Here is a 14862-nt window from a genome sequence, read left to right as displayed (position 1 = left end):
TTCATTTTCTCCACAACTTTTTACCACCGAGAGTGTCGTTGGAGTAAATAGTCCCTAATGGTGAATTCACAACTGAGCAGCAGCAAATGGGTTATAAAACATGCCGACCCTTTACAGCGTGCCATATACGTGTTGTGCGTCATAATTCATAAAACTTATGACATACAGACGACCACGCCCAAGGCGTTTTGCATGTGTTTGTGCCTTTTGTACATTTACTGTATCTCGTGAACACTGACTACGAGTAATGCTAAGAAGCAATGCACACCATATTTTCAAGAAACTGTTAGCCCCTTCATCCTGTTCTCATTTCATAACTAGCGATAAACATTCACGAGACAGCCAAACATCAAAATGCACACAAAGTACTTTGATCCCTAGTTAAAGAAGACAGCAGTTGATGTTACGTACAATGATTATCTAGCATGAACAGTAAAAAAAAGCCTCCTTACAGATCCTGGAATGCGTACTAGTACTCCACTGAATGCTTTGCAACTTCAGCCTGCATACAGGATTTAGAAATGTAAATGCACTCATCGTTGTACTCCTAGGTACGCAATTCATGACACATTTGATATTACTTAACAGCCTTATAAAACGAATCATATCCTTTCACATGAACCTTGTGCGCTTTCAGATATTTCAAAAGAAAAACGTGAGCATAGGAAACCCCTCGCATTTATGCCTCAGTTTGTTCTAAAATATTTGAGAACTTATGTCGAACATGATAGCAATTTCATGATCTTATACTCTCAGATGCGTGATATCAATCATTGTCCTCTAGACCTATGATTAGATAAACATGATAGTAAGTTCATTTGACATACAGTCCAAATTAAACTATCATGACACTGAAGTTCAGACCAATTATTAAACGAAGAGGGCTCCATAGTAGCACAATGTTAAAAATCTCATAAATGCTATAGGTAAAGGTAAATTTCAAATTTCAAAAGCATTCCCAACGCCTTTATTTAGTTGGACCAACACTAAGTGAGAGTTTTACTAAAGCAAGCGTTGAGAAGGAGAAGCATCAAAAAGCAATACCTCAAAACCATTCTTCAAATGGTCAAGTTCCTTGTCAAGATCATTAATAGCCTGGTTGTATGCCTGCATTGGTGAAGACTGGCTGCTTGTGTGAATCTACAAAAACACCATTTACTGGTTCAGGTCACAACCACAACATTATATGAGCACTTCTACTTCTCATTTCATGATTAGCATTTTTCCTTTCTCTCTCTCTTTTTTTTTTTTTTTTTTGTTTTGTTTTTTTTTTCACAGAGGATAAATAATCATAAAGAATGAAATTGGGAAAACTAACCCTGACAATAATCTTGTACTGAAGAGGGTGAGGAAGCTTGTAGCCGGCAAACAAAACATTCTCGTCCCTGTGTAGCTGCCTGAATGTCGCAATTTTCAAAAGGAATTATTAAATAGGGTTTGGTTAAGCTTATACAAGTGATCTAAGAATGACAAAATGTTTAAAAACAAAATAAAACTTGAAATAAAGGAATAGGCCTGCATACATGCGGAGGATGTTGCCGATGGTGTGGTCCTCTCTCTCAATTGTAAATGATGCTGCATTTATGATCTTCGTGTCCCTCTCGTACGACACCCTGCAAATAGGAAGAAAAAAAAAAATTAGGATTCAAAATTTATACTTCAAAAAGGAGCTAAATTTTTTCCAGAGAGTAGAATTACTTTTTTGTTCCCTCTGGAACAACAAACCGTTCATATCGGTCTGGGGCATTCATGGTAGTATTTCCTTGACTGAGAATTAGCTCTCTTCTCTTTCGCGGGGCACAACTTACTGAATACAAAACAAGGACAATGTTTATAGAACTCTTTCTGGGGACTAAGAATGTGATAAAATATTACGGCACAGATGATATACAGTTTGACTAACCACCTGCAGCTACTTATTGTACGCTATAATGATTTAGTTGTATACAGTATAAGCACCTCAAGAGATTAAAATACTGTCGATACCAAAGCGAGGGAAGCAAATATAGTTTGATTTCATACGTTAGTAGTGAATCAATATACATAAAAGGAAAGGACTTTATAATCATAAAAAATAAATAAATAAATAATAAAAAAAATAAAAAAACGTAACAGTACAAAAACCAAGATCTATACAAACTGCTGCAGACCTAGATCAAGAGCTAGGGAAGAATGAAAGCGTGTCCAAATAATTTTTATAATGAAGAACTTGCAGTAATTAACATTGAACCAGAGTATAAGCATAATCTGATTGTACATAGCATAATATGGTAACCAAAACAATCCAAATTGCTGAGACAGCTAACTCGATCTCACTACTGAGTACGAAAGCCTCTATGTTTACAGTACATAAAAATAAAACACAATGAGCACCAAGTCCAAATAAGCCAGAACCAGAAACACGATCCTAATCTTATCATAGAACATTATGTTTAGTATCCATAAAGTCTGGTTAGAGTTTGCCTTACAAATTTAAAATAAACTAAAAATGAAGCTTTTATGGAGTTTCTAAAGAAAATTTTGCATTTATGTTCTCTTGAATATGTTTTCTGCCCATTCATCTTTTCACTCCTTCATGCGATATCAAATTCATTGTATAACAACAGAGAAGCGGGATTTTTCATGTGCCCAAAAAACCCAAAAATTTGAATCTCCAAGCAAAAAGAAATACCATTATCCATCTGCATTTCCCAGTATTTTACTTGCAATCACAATGGGCATGCGCCTTTCCACTCACATCTCCCATCTAATTTCTAGAGAGGTGCAAGACCCTCTTGGCCTTCCATGGCTCCTAAACCCTCTAAACCCAAAGACCCCTAATCCCCACAATCTCTCTTGGGGAGAACAGCCACCCACCCTCCTCCACTAACAAAGTGTAGGTGATGTGCAGCAATGGTGAAAAAAACCGCCGTATAGCCAACCCAGAAACCGGAACATCAACCAAAACCAAAACAATCCAAACAATCAGAAAAATTAAATTCTTCATTCCAATCGCAACAACAATCAGATAGCTCCAAAAAAAAAAACAAAATTTTCAGCAAGAAATAATAAAATTTCCGGAGAAATCGACAGGCAACTCGCATGAAGGAGAGAAACAGAGCGAGAGAGAGCACTTACGATCTTGCTATGCTGACGAGCGAGGAAGAAGCTGGATAGAGTGAGAGAGAGATGCTTGGTTGCCCAAAGTTTTGTATTCCGGCCTGGCCTGTTTCGTTGGAACCTCTCTCTCTCTCTATTTTAATAGAAGGATATATTTACATCAAGCAGTATGATGTAGTAATTCAATATTAAACGCATTATTTATGATATTCAAACATATGGATGGAAGAGGATACATATCGAACGAGGTGTTTGAAATCCGTCTTGGATTCAATTCTTTATTTTAAAATTAGTTAGTGACTCAGTATGCAATTTGGGTCAAGCAGATGAAACGATGAACTGTTCGGCTCTGATTTTGCACCATCAATGAACTGTTTGGACCTGATTTTGCACCATCGGTCCCCGTAATTTTGGGCGTTTCGGTGAAAGTCTGGTCTGCTTGGGGGTGAAGGCAAATCAAGTAGCCAGGAATGCAAACAAATAAAGAGAAACGAATGCCGCCGTGGATTAGTGGGTTGTATTGCAGTCTAATAATATTCATTTTCACTTTGAGCGATATTCCGCTATTAACACCAGGTGTGACGGACACGGCCACGCAATCACATTCGTAATATAATATCGGCAGGCAAAGGGAACTGGCTGATATTTCATTAATCCAAGGTGTAGTATTATAAAATAGAAAATTTGAATTAGGTCAATAATATACGTGTTACAACATGAGTGAATTGCCAACAACACATGACGGTATGTTCGATGCTCTATAACTTCCACTTGTAATGAAGTTGAACAAGTATAAACTTGAACTGCAACCAATAAAATTAAGACATGGTAAATGAATATACAACAAATATAGATACCTAACTTGTTATGGTAGGAAATTCTCCGACCTGCATTTGCCCCGCGGGCGATTGCTAATTCGGGTTATGAATTATACCGTCGATGCTTAACTTACAAAACACAATCCAAAGTGGTTGTTGGATTTGAGTTGGTTGCCACCAACCAAATGCTAAGTTCTCACTTCAATTACATGAATGTGGAAGGCCCCGGGTTCGATGATCCGAGTTGATGAGTTTGATTGACTATAGCAATGGGCAGAGTGAAATCTTCCATAGCCTCTCTTAGCCTAGAAGGGGTTAGATAACTATGGCTTACCACCAGTTGTCCCTCTTTTTGTAAAAGAAAGAAAAACAAAAAATCATTCCTAAAAGAAAGCTTTTCTAGTGACTTTTCAGTTAGACCTGGTATTCGTGTCATGTTTCTCGTATTCGTGTCATTTTCGTGTTATACTTGATAGCTTAACGGGTCGTGTCGTGTAATACCTGTTAAAGTAAACGAGTAATATGACCCGACCCAAATCAACCCGTTAATATTATCAGGTAATTTGACCCAACCCGTTAATCGTTAAGAAAAATATATTTTAAATCAATAAAAATGAAAATGAAAAACATAATTTGACCCAAAAAAAAATTAAAACATAATACTAAATTAGTTTATACATACTTAATTTCAGAGTTGACCCCTTTATGAAAGTTGTAAAGCATTTCATTACGAGTGATTATATTTTTCACACTTCTACAATAATTATTATTAATTTTGCACCCAAATAAAAAACATTGTTCATGAGATTTGGAGAGTTTTAAAAATCTAAACGACCATGTAACTATCGTCTAAGCGTTGAGGATGCAATTATGAATGTTTATTATGCTTTCACATCTTTCAGACTTATATATTAATGATTATGAATTTTGTTTATTTTGAACTCCCTTAAAAATACTATTCATGAGAGTTTGTATGGTTTTAAAAAATTCAAACGATCATAAACCCATCCTCAAAGTGTAGAGAATGCGACTACGAGTGTTTGCATATTTTTTTTCATATTTTTCACACATGTAAATTAATTATTATAATTTTTTTAATGTGTTTGGTATTTTTAAATTACATGATATTTTTATTTTTAGTGTGTTTTATGATTTTTAATCTCAATCTTTGCCTATAATAAATATACTATAAAAATAAATAAATAAATAAAACTTAAAATTTTAAATTTATATAGAATAATAATTAAAAAACAATATATACATATTCATTATATCTATCTCTACTAATTAATAAAACACTTATTGTCAACCAAAACTCTATGAAATTACTAGTTTAACCTTTTAATTAAAACAGAACATGTATAAGAAATATAAGGCAAAAATGTAATTTCACACAATCAAATTTTGCTGTTTTTTTTCTTCAAAGCTTCACCTACATATAATCCTAAAATATCTTTAATTAAAAAAATAAAAAAAATAAAATAAAAAAAACTTCTTACTCCCACATTCTCCATCACTCTCTTCCTCTCTCCTTCTATTTCAAAAACAAAAATAAAAAAATTTCTCACAATTTGTGTGCACCCATATGCTAGTTGTATTTGATGGTAAGTTTTTTTTGGTAGTTTAAAATTTTAAAATCATCAAAATTGTATCGAAACAAGTTACCTGCGTATCACTCTCGTGTAAACTTGTTAAGAACCCGTTATTAACAGGTTATTATCATGTGACCCGATAATGATCCAATTAATTATCGTGTTGATTCGAAACCCGTTATTTTCGTATCGTGTTAACGAGTCATGTAAGAAATTGTCAGGTCTATTTTTAGTATTTGCACACAACAAAAAGGGGAAGGGAAAAAAAAAAAAAACAAGAAAACGACCTCCCAATACAAATTCCAGTCTCCAAAAATTTTGAATATTAACCCAAGATAATAACTAAGAATAGCTCAAATTTCAGTTGGAAAATTTACAAATTTAGCTCCCCCGAATAGCCCCCGCTCCATAAACTATATCTACAAAATACATATTTTCAAAAACAAGAAAAGGATCTAAGATACAAGGATCTCCAAATTTCTCTTCCACGAGAAACAAATAGCAACACAAGGAAGAATGGGAAAACTCAGAGCACTTGGGATCTTAGAACGTAAAGCACTTGAGTGTTTAATAATAATGATACCATCGTAGAAAAATACGGTCTTACGTTAGAGACTGTACACCTTTTTCTGTATGAAGCATTCAGCTTTCATGAATCAGATCTGTCAACCTCTGCTGGCAAGTTTAGATCAAAACCACCTCCAAGACCATCCTTCCTAGCACGCTTCCGAGAGGAGCATCCACTCTCATCTGAACTTCCAAAACCTGAAGGTTGTTCCAGTTCCGTCGATCCTCCTACATTAGAAGTGTATCAGTAAAATCTTACACATGTTAGCCTGAATTTTCTGTTTTGCATCCATCATGTTCTATACAAGAGACGATACTATGAAACTTTTCTTAAAACTGAACATGAAAGAAAAGAACCATCGATAGTTTGCACCCCCAACAAATTTCTTTAAAAACTGCCAAGAACACATAATAGTACACTGCTTTTCTTCATTGAAAAAATTAATGATGACTGCTGCAGACCAAGGTTTTATAAGTAAAGTCTATCCAATTGAAAATTACAAAATCACAATGCCAAGACGATATGATGTGATGCTAGTAGGAAGAGCTACTCATAAAAGACAGGAAATATGTGATAACCGCTACCCACTTTAAAAAAAGGTCCAAGTTTCTCATCTTTCTAAGGGGATTCCAATCAGATGTAAGTTTTCACTAATCTATACAACTACAAGAAAGGTGAAAGAAGCTGACCACAGAAGAAGCAAAAAAAGCCTTCAATCTTTTAAATCAACTGGTCAGGTTAAAACATTACCTAAGCAGCAAAAAAACTGATCATAAAGCTTAACATATAACCATTGCAAATAAGGGATGACTATTATATTTGAGCTATAGCTAGATATACCAAAAACATTATCGGCTGATGAAGATACATGCTCAAGTTGCATTGTGAATTATAAGTAAGAAGAGGCATAATCAAATATATAGTCTAAGATTGTTTAATGATAATAATAACTATAATAAAGTTTCAGCATGCAATTGAGCTCCTGAGTATACCACAATAGCGACAAATGAAAAGTTGACAGGTTCTACTCGCTCACTAAAGCTTCAGATGTTTGAATATAACATATTAAATGGTATACAACCGAGTTTTTTTCTTTACAAATACCATAGTTTTAATTCTTTTTTGTTCATTAGGACATCTAGGGAGGCAGAAGAATTCATGGAATCTACTTTACCACTTGTACCACAATGCAATGCTGGTCCTTTATCAGCATTATTGGCATTATTGACCCAACTAACAGGAAGTTCTGATGCCTTCTCAATGCCCTTCGACTTGTAAGGAGCTATGTTATGGATACCAAGCTGTAGAGAGCCCAATAAATCAGTCTCAATACAGTCATACCTGCATACAGTTTAAAAAAACATGTGTTAATGAGCATCACATATATGCACAAACACATTCATAACTGTGTGTTGTAGAGAGTTATGCCAAGATATTTTCAGACACTAACATTTTCTGACAGAGGGTATCCGTGATTGCTGAGAGATTGATCACTTGCATCCTTACATCCATAACTTCATTCTCATTATATTGATCAAAAGGTGACTCCAAAAACTTGGATAATTTCTCAACATTTTCCTCAAGTTGCTGCTGCTGGTCCTCAAACAAATTTTGTTTTATTTCCCTTTCCTCCTCTGTCATCTCATCCTTAAACAGCTCTTCTCCAAACATATAGAAAGCAAATGGGTACGAATATGAAAGAACCCTCCTTGATCTGAAAAGTCTGGAGAGTCCATTGTTTACCCAGCTGAAATCTCTGAGATTCGAGTCGTTCTCCTCTGAAATTGACACCTTCTTTTGTATACTCTCCTTCAAGTTACTTTCAAGCTTAAAGGAATCAGTATGAGCTTTGTAACGGTTATGATAGTGCATATACCGGTAAAGATCCCGCTTTGCCCGCTCAGCATTTTTTTCTTTGTCTTCTTTGTACCGACCACAGCTATGACCTGCAATACTTGACCATGTATGGTCTCGACCAGTCGCTCCACCACATAGCCAACTGGCATCAAGAGTAAAGAAAGTAGAAGTCAGTTTCAACCCTCCAAAAGTAGTCAATAGATATCAAACCCATAATGGAAATCTTTGCTCATTTTTGACGTTTGTCAAGCCAGAATTAGCAAGGGCTTGCATCAAGTTACAAAGAACGTTTAAAGTACAAGAAAACAAGATAATATAAATACATCAACCGAAGGGAGCAAGATGAAGTGGAAAAAAAAGAACCCTCACCAAAATGCTTGTCCACAGATACAGCTCACAAGGTTGCAGCCACCATTCTTCTCCACAGGTTTGTGACATTTGGGACAAGGTTTTGTATGAACTGTGATCCAATTAACTGTCTCTGATTCATCACGGCACTTCTTGGCCCAAAGCTCCCACATTAAACATGAACAAGGTGAATGAGCTTGTAATAAACAACTGAAACAAAATTGCAGACCACAAGAACATTCTATCTCACAAAACTGATCATCCTCCACGCGTATTGCATTCCCACAATGAGGAGTGCTCGGGCACCACTTAACCCTTTTATTGTCCTCAATATATGACTCAAGAAGAAAACGGTCAAATTTTTCAGCAAGCTGGGGATGCCTCTTACTGACTAGATTTCTGACAACAGCTTCATCACAAATGGCATTGCATTTGTGAGCCATGCACCTAATGCGCTTACTTTGACCCTCATTTATCTTTACAACGAAATGCTCTGTCCAGCCTAAACAAGATATAGTATGTTAAATTTACGACAGTAGCTACATGATAGAAAATAAAGCACATGGCAAAAAAGACCTTTTATGTATGCTCATTTTACATACTACATATGTATAATACACGATATAGAATAAATAAAATAAAAAAAGCCATTTGATTAACTGCATACAAATAATTGTACAAATCCACTAAAAGAATAAACGTGATAACAATCAGAAATGCAAAAAAAAAATGTAGAGTACTTACAACTGTTGCAAAAGCAATGTCCACAATCCATTTTTGTCGTCTCATTACTAGGTACATCTTCCATACAAATAGCACACATTACTGGAGAATTAGGGGGCGATGGGTCAAGATCTTGATGATCAACAACAGTTACACCTGCTTCAGCAAACAACCAAGATTTTCCCTTCTCTACATACACCGCAAAAAGCTTCTCAACATCCCAGCGATGATGAATAAGTAAAGTCCTGGCATGGTGCTCCCTAAGGAACAGCAAGTCCATCACCCTGCGCAAATCCTCCTTCTGCAGAAAACACAGCCGAATTGAAACATTAATGTTCGACAGTGACGACAAATTAGTGAGGATTTAAAGCAGAGCAGTAAGGACTGTACTTTCCCTACCTGTGCAGTCAAAAGAGATTCTTTGGTGATCACCTGCAACCGTACACAAAAACCATCAAATTCCCAAATAAGTAAACTGAGCTAAAACTTATTTGAAAGAAATACCCAACAACTAAAATCATATGAAATATCGAAAATAATACCAAAATTGTTAAGAAAGCGAAAAGTAACCCAAATTCCAATACACCCCACAACAAAAAAGGTAAGTCTTTCCAAATTGATACAAACAACATACATATTAATGCACGATGCACCCAAACAAAACAAGCAAAAAAAAAAAAAAAAAAAAAAAACACACACACACACACACACACACACAGAGATTACAGTTATACCATGAAAACCCATTAAATTAGGAATAAATAATCGAAATTAAACTCCTATTAATTGCTAGAAAGAGCTGAAAACCCAGAAGGCAATCGGAAAACCTTAGTAGTGGGCCCCTTGGGGAGAATCCACGGAAGATCAGAGTCTTCATTCTCGATGACGTCGAGAGAATCCTGATCGGAGTAATAGTACTCCTCGTCGCTGCCCAAGCAATCCTCCATCGATTATTTATCAACCCCCCCCCCCCCCCCCAAAGCAAAAAAATCGAAAACTTAATGTAAAATTTTATTGAAATCGAAACGAATAGGCAGTACGCGCATGCAGGGAATTCACGTAGGGACGAATTGGGGATTGGGTTTCTGCCCCGAGAGACGAGAGATGAAGGACTGATTGAATTTTGAAGACGAGGGTTCCGTGAAGGGGAATGGTGAAGCTGGACGACGTCGTTTGAGCTGGTTGGGGAAGTGGGAGAGATGGATCTAGTTGAAGTGCTGGATTTTGGGTGCGATTCTGCAGAGGATGGGTTGGGAAGAAGCTGAACTGGAAAGTCTGAATGAGAGAGATGATGCAACGGAGGAGGCCTCTGCGCTTTATGCTTCTCTCTCTCCACACAGACTTTGGTCATAAATAAAAAAGTATTTGAAATATTAGTGGACAATTAATTTACAGTTTAGACGAAGAACTTTAAAATTATAATTTTAAAATAACGGAAATAAAAATATAAGAATTGTTCCAAGCGTTGTAGCCCATTTAACTAAAAGAGAAAGAGGGGTGTGGTAAAAGAAAAATGGTAGAGGAAGTGTAGAGATTTATTATGTGTGTGTTATTCCTGCGTGACTTTATTTATAGTGAAAAAAATTATCTATTTAGAATTTACAAAATCACAATTCAAGAATATCCATCACACTCAAGTACATTCGTCATTAGGAAAAACTCAACAACGTCAGTGTGGATTAACCCTAGAATTTCAGTGGCACGCTTTCCTTTCCTAATGAATGAAGATTTGGACATCTTCCCTTTCAAGCAATATTCAACATTCACAAGTACCCATTTGGTCATTACCTAATGGGCGGAAATATCCGTCTTTCGACATCTTACAAATCTTATCAAGGTTCACATGTCCAAGTTTAAGATGCCAAATCATTTCTTGGTTAACTTCTTCTCTTGCCTTTTTGGGTTTGAGGTATTCCCGCTTTTAATACAATGCATCCCACTACTATTCTCGCGGTGAAAAAGTCCTTCGATCATGTTACCATGGGAGATAATATGACCATTCAAGCATAAAGTACAACTCATTTTGTCAAACAATAGTGAGTGCCCATCTCTCAAAAGCATAGAGATGGATATTAAGTTCTTTATACAAGAAGGAAAATATAAACAATTTTTAAGTTCCAAGACTTCCCCTGAGGGCAGTTTGAGCATGTAGGTGCCTATTGCTTTTGCAGAGATTTTAGTGTAGATTCAACTTGCACAATCTTCTCCCATTGCGCAATGTTATGCTCCCTATTAGTCCCTGCAACAAATTATAGATATGTTGACTAGCGCCTGAATAAAAAATTCAAGAATTGGAGCTCATTGTAAAAGTGCTCTCTATGACAAAAATACTCTTCGAAAGTTCATGTCACAAGGCTCGCAATGCGCACCCTGTATTTCTTCTTCCAACATTCTTCACTTCCACAATGAAAGCATGTTCCTTTGGATTTTCTTGCCTTCTTCTTATGCCAACTTTTCCTTATGATTGCATTCTCATTCTCATTGTCCCTTTTGAAACTTTGTTCAAACTCACAACACATGTCAATCATCTCAGAAAAAGTATGGTTGAATCTATTCACTTCATAGTTTACAATAAACTTAGTGAAATCATTCGAGAGAGATGTAAGGAAAAAGTTTTGGGCCATTTTCCTATCGATGGGAGTTCCTAAACTCTCAAGATCTTGGAAGATCCCTTCCATCTTTTGTCCATGTTTTTGGACCAATGTCCCCTTTGCCATTTTGGCATTCAACAAACTACAAACATTTGAGAATCGTACATTATTAGTCTCAATGTCATGCATCTTACGCAAACTATCAACCATGGCACAAGAAGCATCCATGTGCTTATGTAGCTTCTTAAGCTCCTCACTACGTTAAGTGAGGATTAAGCATTTGACTTGTAAGTCATCCTCATAGTGTCTAGCATAACTTTGACACTCCTCCTTTGAAGCTAGTTTTATAGGAGGTACATGAGTAGGGGATTACTTGAGCACATACAATATGTGATTCACCTTTGGGACATTCTCAATGTGACGATACCAAGCAAGGAAACGTTGGCTTTAAGGCTCCTTTTGTCAAGTATAGTGGTAGGTGTAATTTTAGGCATGTCGTTTGCTACCTAACGCAACATAAATCGTATTAGATTGTTGATTTTAAAATTACTTGATCGGGTCTTAAGTCAAATGGTACCACCCACTATTTTTGGCAAATCCACATCCCGCTAAATGGAATCCGAGAGTTATTTTGAACCCTTAACGGGGTATGGGAGACTCAATATTACCAAGCCCACCTAATAATGATATGATGTTGGCTAGCGACAATAATGATGAGAGGATAACGCTTTAGTCATTTACAACTCTTGTAATTACCCATCTAGTTTGGCCTCTGGAGAATGTGTCTCGCAATGATATGATATTAGCACCATGACACTTAGTTAAGTCATTCCCACCATGCTAGTTCTTGTAGGGGTTCAAGAATAGCCTCATAATGACAGATGTTGGTCATCATCGTTGCCTACCTCACCACATCATGTATGTATATGGACTCCTCATGAGTGTAAGCACACACTTTGAACTTCCACATGATAGGGTGAAGCCCGTGTATTAGTTACAAACGATTGGAGCCCACTACAGTGGAAGGCCTATGAAGAGATGTTCAAAGCATCTCTCGTTTACCAACTTAATATTCGTTTTGAGGGAGTAATGTTGGCATACATCAATTTCATTTTAATTTTATTAAAAGGACTTGGGCCTATCACAACCATTGGTCCAAGTTTATATGAATTAGTAGTATATAATACTCCCACTGTTTTGATGAAACGAGCGAGACTTTATGGAACTACTAACGCATGCATAGCATCCTCATATGGACTATATAGTCATCTTAGGTTGTAGGATGATTATGAACCATTTGATTTGATCCAACACGAACCTAGTGTTGAACCTTGGGTCTAAGGTGGGTAGTTGTTGATTTTAGTTAATCTAATTAAACCATTAGTTGGACCTAACTGTTCAAATTTGCATGCAATTGAACAAAAAAGGAATACTTGAAATAAAGAGAAGGGCATATGCCATTTTACATCACATTTGAACTCAAATTACGTTCAAATCTAAACTACTTAAGCCATTCATTCATAATGTTAAGCGGCCAATTACATATCTCAATTATTAAGGCCTTTGGTTCATAATCATCCATTTCTTAATCAATCACATTAACTAGAAAGCAACTTACACAATTGGTTTTCGGATTCATAGAATTGATTTAAATGAAACTAAATGAAATGAAAATCCATTTCTCATTAAAGAGACAAGACAATTTTGTTCTCATCCTAATTTGGGCCAAAATAGCAATAACCTCAACTATCGGGCCATTATGCAAAAACATAAACTTTTGGGGTCACTTTGTAAAAACACAAAAGTTCACTACTTCATGTAATTACAACTAGAACCCAAAAATTTCAACAATTACAAAAACTTCATTAAACGAGCAAAACAATTTGTCCTTTAGCGGTTTTGGACCTTTACGTAAAAACGTAAACTTTGTAGTCAAAATGCAAATACACACAAGTATCAAAACTTTATGTAATTGCATTAAAAACCGCAAAAGTACCCTACTTCATCGGGTGGCCCATTTTGGAGTGATTTAAGGAGTGTGCGATGAGTGAATAGTGTGATTAAATAGTGAAAAGTACAATTCAACATACGTCACCAATCAAAAACAAATTTCAAACAAATCTTCGAGGAAATTTTGAATAAAAAAACTCCCAAACTTTGTTCTTGTTATGAACATGAAGAACATAACAAGAACAATGAAAAACATTCATGACAAAACCCATAAGAGCTCCATGAACACTTTTCACTCAAACAAAACCTAAAAACTCTCAAATAAAAGGGGACAAAAATCTAGGATTCTTAGGGGTTCATTTTGTCACTTTAAATCTCATTTAAGAAGACAATAAAGAACACAAAAAATCCCACTAACAAGATTTGGCCGAACCCCTTTTTCAAACAAGCCCTAATTGTAGTTCCAATATTCATGCATATTTGAACAACATCCACAACATTCGAGATGCCAAATTTTCAAGCAAAATTCATATGCAAAAAGCAAGAATGAAGCATATAACATTTACATTCAAATCATAAACTATGAAAAACACAAAACTCAAAAGGATTCACCACACACTAGACCTAGGCTCTTGATGATTTTGTCCTAGTTAAGAACATGTGAGAATATTTGAACATACAAGTGATAGGAGCATTTTTATGCGACTTAATTGGCTTGTTCTCATGCATTTATGTTGTTTTTCCTTAGTTAGTTTAAGTGTTTAAAGTCATTTTCGTGCAATTTCAGGTTTTAGTGTCAAAGTATGCAAAAAGAAGCAATTTGGAGCATTCTAGAGCATTTTTGGGCCAAGATTGGATAGTGCAAGCATGGAGGCATGAGGATGGACGAATTTGAAGGCTTGAATTCAGTTAGGGAGCTGCAAGGGGGCCTAAAAAACCTTATTTCTAGAAGGCTTTATCTATTCACACATGGTGCCTAATTTCTAGCTTGTCTCCTAGCCGTCCTAGCTTGTCTCCTAGCCGTCCTACCTTGTCTCCTAGCCGTCCTAGCTTGTCACTAGCCGTCCTAGCTTGTCTCCTAGCCGTCCTAGCTTGTCTCCTAGCCGTCCTAGCTTGTCACTAGCCGTCCTAGCTTGTCTCCTAGCCGTCCTAGCTTGTCTCCTAGCCGTCCTAGCTTGTCACTAGCCGTCCTAGCTTGTCACTAGCCGTCTTAGCTTGTCACTAGCCGTCCTACCTTGTCTCCTAGCCGTCCTAGCTTGTCACTAGCCGTCCTACCTTGTCTCCTAGCCGTCCTATCTTGTCTCCTACCTTGTCCA

At 36.3% G+C, this 14862-nt stretch overlaps 2 protein-coding genes across 3 annotated transcripts; both read right to left on the bottom strand.

Moving 5' to 3' along the window:
* Positions 1 to 272: 272 nt before the first annotated feature.
* Positions 273 to 3258, bottom strand: LOC137726826 (DNA-directed RNA polymerases II, IV and V subunit 11). Its single transcript, XM_068465781.2, has 6 exons — positions 3118 to 3258; positions 1699 to 1807; positions 1524 to 1613; positions 1319 to 1397; positions 1045 to 1140; positions 273 to 502 (listed from the first exon to the last, which is right to left on the bottom strand). Exons 2-6 carry the CDS (start codon positions 1749 to 1751, stop codon positions 470 to 472), a joined length of 351 nt encoding a protein of 116 aa, XP_068321882.1. The 5' UTR covers positions 1752 to 1807; positions 3118 to 3258; the 3' UTR covers positions 273 to 469.
* A 2545-nt stretch (positions 3259 to 5803) lies between these two features.
* Positions 5804 to 10391, bottom strand: LOC137725423 (putative E3 ubiquitin-protein ligase ARI2). 2 transcript variants are annotated; one of them, XM_068464093.2, is made up of 7 exons: positions 9833 to 10391; positions 9405 to 9437; positions 9027 to 9306; positions 8304 to 8784; positions 7528 to 8076; positions 7252 to 7418; positions 5804 to 6304 (listed from the first exon to the last, which is right to left on the bottom strand). In XM_068464093.2, the coding sequence occupies exons 1-7, from the start codon at positions 9950 to 9952 to the stop codon at positions 6159 to 6161; spliced, it is 1776 nt and encodes a 591-aa protein (XP_068320194.2). In that variant the 5' UTR covers positions 9953 to 10391; the 3' UTR covers positions 5804 to 6158. The 2 variants fall into 2 exon arrangements, with proteins under 2 accessions (XP_068320194.2, XP_068320195.2); XM_068464094.2 differs by having other exon boundaries at positions 7261 to 7418; positions 9833 to 10340.
* Between the last annotated feature and the right edge of the window lie 4471 nt (positions 10392 to 14862).

The sequence above is a fragment of the Pyrus communis genome, chromosome 5 (genome assembly GCF_041283825.1).
Source record: "Pyrus communis isolate YQ-2024b chromosome 5, ASM4128382v1, whole genome shotgun sequence".
Taxonomy (NCBI): domain Eukaryota; kingdom Viridiplantae; phylum Streptophyta; class Magnoliopsida; order Rosales; family Rosaceae; genus Pyrus; species Pyrus communis.
This window is presented reverse-complemented; position numbering and strand designations above follow the sequence as displayed.

Coding starts and splice junctions, on each gene's coding strand:
- LOC137726826 (XM_068465781.2), bottom strand. CDS start 1,751: ATGAATGCCCCAGACCGATATGAACGGTTTGTTGTTCCAGAGGGAACA. Junction 1,614..1,698: donor GTTCCAGAGGGAACAAAAAA/GTAATTCTACTC, acceptor TCCTATTTGCAG/GGTGTCGTACGAGAGGGACA. Junction 1,141..1,318: donor AGTACAAGATTATTGTCAGG/GTTAGTTTTCCC, acceptor GTGTTTTTGTAG/ATTCACACAAGCAGCCAGTC.
- LOC137725423 (XM_068464093.2), bottom strand. CDS start 9,952: ATGGAGGATTGCTTGGGCAGCGACGAGGAGTACTATTACTCCGATCAG. Junction 8,785..9,026: donor ACATTGCTTTTGCAACAGTT/GTAAGTACTCTA, acceptor TATCTTGTTTAG/GCTGGACAGAGCATTTCGTT. Junction 6,305..7,251: donor ATTGCATTGTGGTACAAGTG/GTAAAGTAGATT, acceptor CTTCTAATGTAG/GAGGATCGACGGAACTGGAA.